General features: G+C 45.1%; 1 protein-coding gene across 1 annotated transcript; it reads right to left on the bottom strand.

Moving 5' to 3' along the window:
- Nucleotides 1-1,207: 1,207 nt before the first annotated feature.
- LOC124646836 (protein Rf1, mitochondrial-like) lies at nucleotides 1,208-3,854 on the bottom strand. The gene has a single exon (XM_047186886.1). It carries the CDS (start codon nucleotides 3,852-3,854, stop codon nucleotides 1,614-1,616), a length of 2,241 nt encoding a protein of 746 aa, XP_047042842.1. The 3' UTR covers nucleotides 1,208-1,613.
- Between the last annotated feature and the right edge of the window lie 434 nt (nucleotides 3,855-4,288).

Genomic DNA, 4,288 nt, shown 5'->3' with positions numbered 1-4,288 from the left:
GCATCACATGACACTGTTCTTGACCAAGAAAGCATTGTTCTGGGTGACCACAGATTAACTAATATTCTTGAGATGGAGAACGCCTCACCTCTTGAAGACAAGTTTCGAAGAGACATTGATGGACTTTTGGGGGAGAACCTAGAGTTCTGGATGAAGTTCAGCACATCATTCCAAAAGATACAAGAATTTCAGACCAAGCATGATCAGCTACAATCAGAGATTGGAAAGATAGTAAATGAGGACAAGCTCAAGGTGAACAGCGGACGGGCAAGTGATCCTCCTGCAAAAGTTGAATCTGAAGCCATAGAAAAGCAGCTGAGAGAACTTAAGATTGACATGCAAGTATGGTTGGAACAGAATGCTATGTTCAAAGGAGAGCTCCACTATAGGTTTTCTTCACTCTGCAGCATACAAGAGGAAATCCAAGCAGCTATGGAGATGGATGCAGAAACTGAGGAGGGAATTCAATTCACTTCCTACCATGCTGCCAAATTCCAAGGAGAGATCCTAAACATGAAGCAGGAGAATAACAAGGTTGCGGATGAACTGCAGGCTGGTTTGGATCATATAAGAGGGCTCCAAGGAGAGATCGAAAAGGTTATACCAAAGATTCTTAATAGCCCAAGCTTATCTGCGTCGAAAGGCTTTGGCACCTGGAGGAATACACCCTCTAAATCAAGAGTGCCACTCCGGTCATTCCTCTTTCCAGCCAAGAAGAAGAAGTCCTCGCTGCTGGCATGCATGAATCCGGCGTTACAGAAGCAGCACAGCGACATGGCATTCTTCGCTAAAATGGAATAGGTAACTCATGTCTGTCTGGCTAAATTACCAGCTAATGTTTCCCCTATGACTTTGTGGACTGACACGCTGTAATGATGATCAGGACTTTGCGAATGAACTAAACTCATCATGCATGGAGCTAAATAAACCGTCAAGCATACACCACTAGAAATATGATGTTAGGTTGTGTCCTCTCAATGCCGGACAGTTCCTTTCAGGGCCACATTCTCGCTGGGATTAGTTAGAGTTTATATATATTAGATGTTTATGTTCAGAGGATATACTGCTACTATACATAATTTACCTTCATAATGTTTCTATGACAATGAATGTCTGATTAGTCACAAAAGACATGATTCCTTGTTTGTGGGACTTTTTTTTGAATTCTTTGTCTGTGAGACACTTATGATGTTAGCTTGGGCTATTCTGCTGTTCAGTAAAGATGACAACAATACACATTCATTCAGAAATCTAGGTGGTGAGAGGCCATACAGAAACATTCACAAAATAAAGATTCAAACTCTTGTGGAACAACACACTTCTATGCCTTCCACAATCACCACCAGGCACCAAAAGCCATCGTTCTAACAAATGCAACCTATCCGCATATACAAACACAAAAAACAATATACAGAAAATACATATCATTACTGAAATACTGACAGTTCACATTCCATGATTTTAACACATTGGAAAACAAAAAGAAAGAGAATCGGGTACTAACTTTCTACTCGCATATAGATTGCATTTCTTGTATCAGCAGAAAGGCCTCATTGCAAGGAAAATCTGAAGTGTGCCTTTTGAGGGTTTAAGTTCAGATAGAATGTATCATGTCAACTGTGGATGTCTCCTTCCAAAAACTGATACCTTTCTGGGAGCAAATCTTTGTGCCCATGGTATATCCCTTTCCTTGAAAAGAGAGTTATCAACAGGGAAATAGTTGAAGCATCAAGCGACATGCTTTTCCCATCAACTCTGGACATATAATTGATGGCCCTGACTATTTCACCTTTTTTCAGTAACTTTCTGATAATAATATTTAGCATACGAGAGTTGGAAGCACAACCACTCCTCTCCATTGATGAAAATATACTGTCAGCTTCTTCTACCAATCCTTTTTCTATAAGGTTTGACATCATCGTGGTGTAGGTTATAGCATCAGGTACCAATCCCTTGACTGGTATTGCAGCAAACAAATTCTTAGCTTGCTCTATTCTTCCAACTTTAAACATTGCATCAATTATAATAGTGAGAGTTCTAATATCAAACTTAAGGTTCATTGCTCGCAACTTGTCGAACAGCATGACTGCTTCATCTGCACAACCATTTCTGCAAAGCCCGCCGAGAATTACATTGTATGTACCAATGGACAATCTCACTCCACTTTTGATCATCTCATGGAACTTTTCTTTTGCAGCAATGGTTCTACCAGCCTTAAATAATCCATCCATTATGATGCTATAAGTAAGAGCATCCGGTTTAGCTGCCATACCTGACATTTCTTGGAACAAAGTCAACGCAGCATCCACCATTCCAGCTTTAAAGTATCCATCAATAAGTGTACTGTACGTAATTGCACCAGGCTCAATGCCAACTGATAACATATCATCATGTACTCTGGATGCTTTCTGCATCTTGCCAACTAAGCAGTATCCATCAATCAGTGAATTGAATGTGATAACATCGGGCTTCTCACCTATATGTATCATAAAGTCAAAGATATCTTGTGCATCTGTCACCCTTCCTTGTTTGCATAGGCTGTTTATTATTGAGGTAAAGAAGATAATGCCAGGATAACGGATGCCTTTTTCCTTCATTTCATAAACCAATTCTTTAGCTCTCACTAAATCACCATGTGCACAATAACCCTGAATCAGGCACCCATAAGTCTGTATATTCGGTGGTACCCCCATATTAATCATCTGGTTGAATTGTTGAATAGCATCATTCATCCTACCCTTTCTGCAAAACGCATCTATCATGGCTAAATAGGTCACAGCATCCGGTTTCACTCCCTGTTTCTGCATGTCTTGAAAGATAAGAAAGGCCTCATCCACCAATCCACACTTAGCATGTGCATTGATCAATATGTTGAAAACATATTGGTTAGGTACGACACCTTGTCCTATCATCAAGTTGTAGAGGTTACTCATATCAACAAGGCGTCCTTCTTTAGCGTACCCGTGAATCATTGTAGCATATACAACGGTATTTGGTTTGAGGCCCTTCATAATCCCACAATCAAGAATCTGTCTAGCTTCTATGCTTCTTCCACGTTTGCACAACGCATCAATCATCGAGCTATATGTCACCACATCAGGAACAACGCCCTGCTGCACCATTTCATGGAATAGGTTGCTTGCCGTGCTGAATTTGCCCTCCTTTAAGAATCCATGGATGACCGTGTTATATGACACCACGTCAGGGGAGCAGCCAGCTTCTGGTTTTGCCATCATCCGGAGTAGCTCGAGTGCACGATTGCTCCTGCTACCATCATAGAAGCCCTTGATAACTGTGTTGTATGAGATGGCATCAGGCTCGCAGCCCAGATGCGGCATCCTGTGAAGCAGCACGTCCGCAGCCTCATCTGTCCGCTTTGCCTGGCAGAGGACGTTGAGGAGGATGTTGACGATAAGGCAGTTTGCCTTGAGGCCCGCCCTGAGGAAGCAGCCGAAGAAGGCAAGCGCTAAGTCTGGCTGCCGAGCGCGGCAGCAGAAGCCGAGCAGGATGCCGTACGTGTGGACTGTGGGCGATGCCACAGGTGGGCCATGGCCTCGGGACATGCGGATGAAGAGGGAGACGGCGAGCGAGAGGCCGTCGCTGCAGGTCGCGCGGGCTAGGGCGGCGAGAAAGCCGTTGAGGGCGCGCTCCGGGACTGGAGTGGCCTGCAGCAGCAATTCGTCGAACAGGTCGCGTGCGTCCTCAGGGCTGAACGTCCCAGACCGGACACGCTCCGTGGCGGCGGCGAGGGCGACACCTGGAGCACGGAGTGAGAGCGGCGAGGTGGAGGTGGAGGTGGAGGAGGAGCGGCGGAGGAAGATGGCCGCCGGAGCGGTCGAGTAGAGGCGAGACATGGGGCTCGTGCTGGTGGGTCGTGCGAGACGGGGAAATTCAGCGCGGCGGCGTGAGGGCTGCTTCGGCCAACCAAGAATGGCGTTCGCCGGAACCGCGCGTCGTCGGCGGAGGCGGGCGGTCGTCGAGAGACGGCGACGAACCGCGCGACGGCGATATGGGAGGAAATGGCAGATCACACCACTTGTTGGTGCTTCTTTTGCAAAGAACCACAACAATAGTTTGTTGTTGCAAGGAACACCACATTTTGCTTTAATTTTTTGCACAGAACACATAAAAGTAATCAAGCAGCTTGATGGTCAATCCGTTAGTCAAGCTTACACTGTTACGCGGGCAATTCCTCTCGCTCTACCGCATCGTCAGTTTGGACCGGCCCAAATGCCATTTTTTGTTTCGTTTTAGATTTTCCTTTTTATGTTTATTTTTTAATTTTCAA

The sequence above is a fragment of the Lolium rigidum genome, chromosome 4, assembly GCF_022539505.1.
Source record: "Lolium rigidum isolate FL_2022 chromosome 4, APGP_CSIRO_Lrig_0.1, whole genome shotgun sequence".
Lineage (NCBI taxonomy): Eukaryota > Viridiplantae > Streptophyta > Magnoliopsida > Poales > Poaceae > Lolium > Lolium rigidum.
The sequence above is the reverse complement of the archived record's forward strand: the minus strand, read 5'-3'. Positions and strand labels throughout refer to the sequence as shown.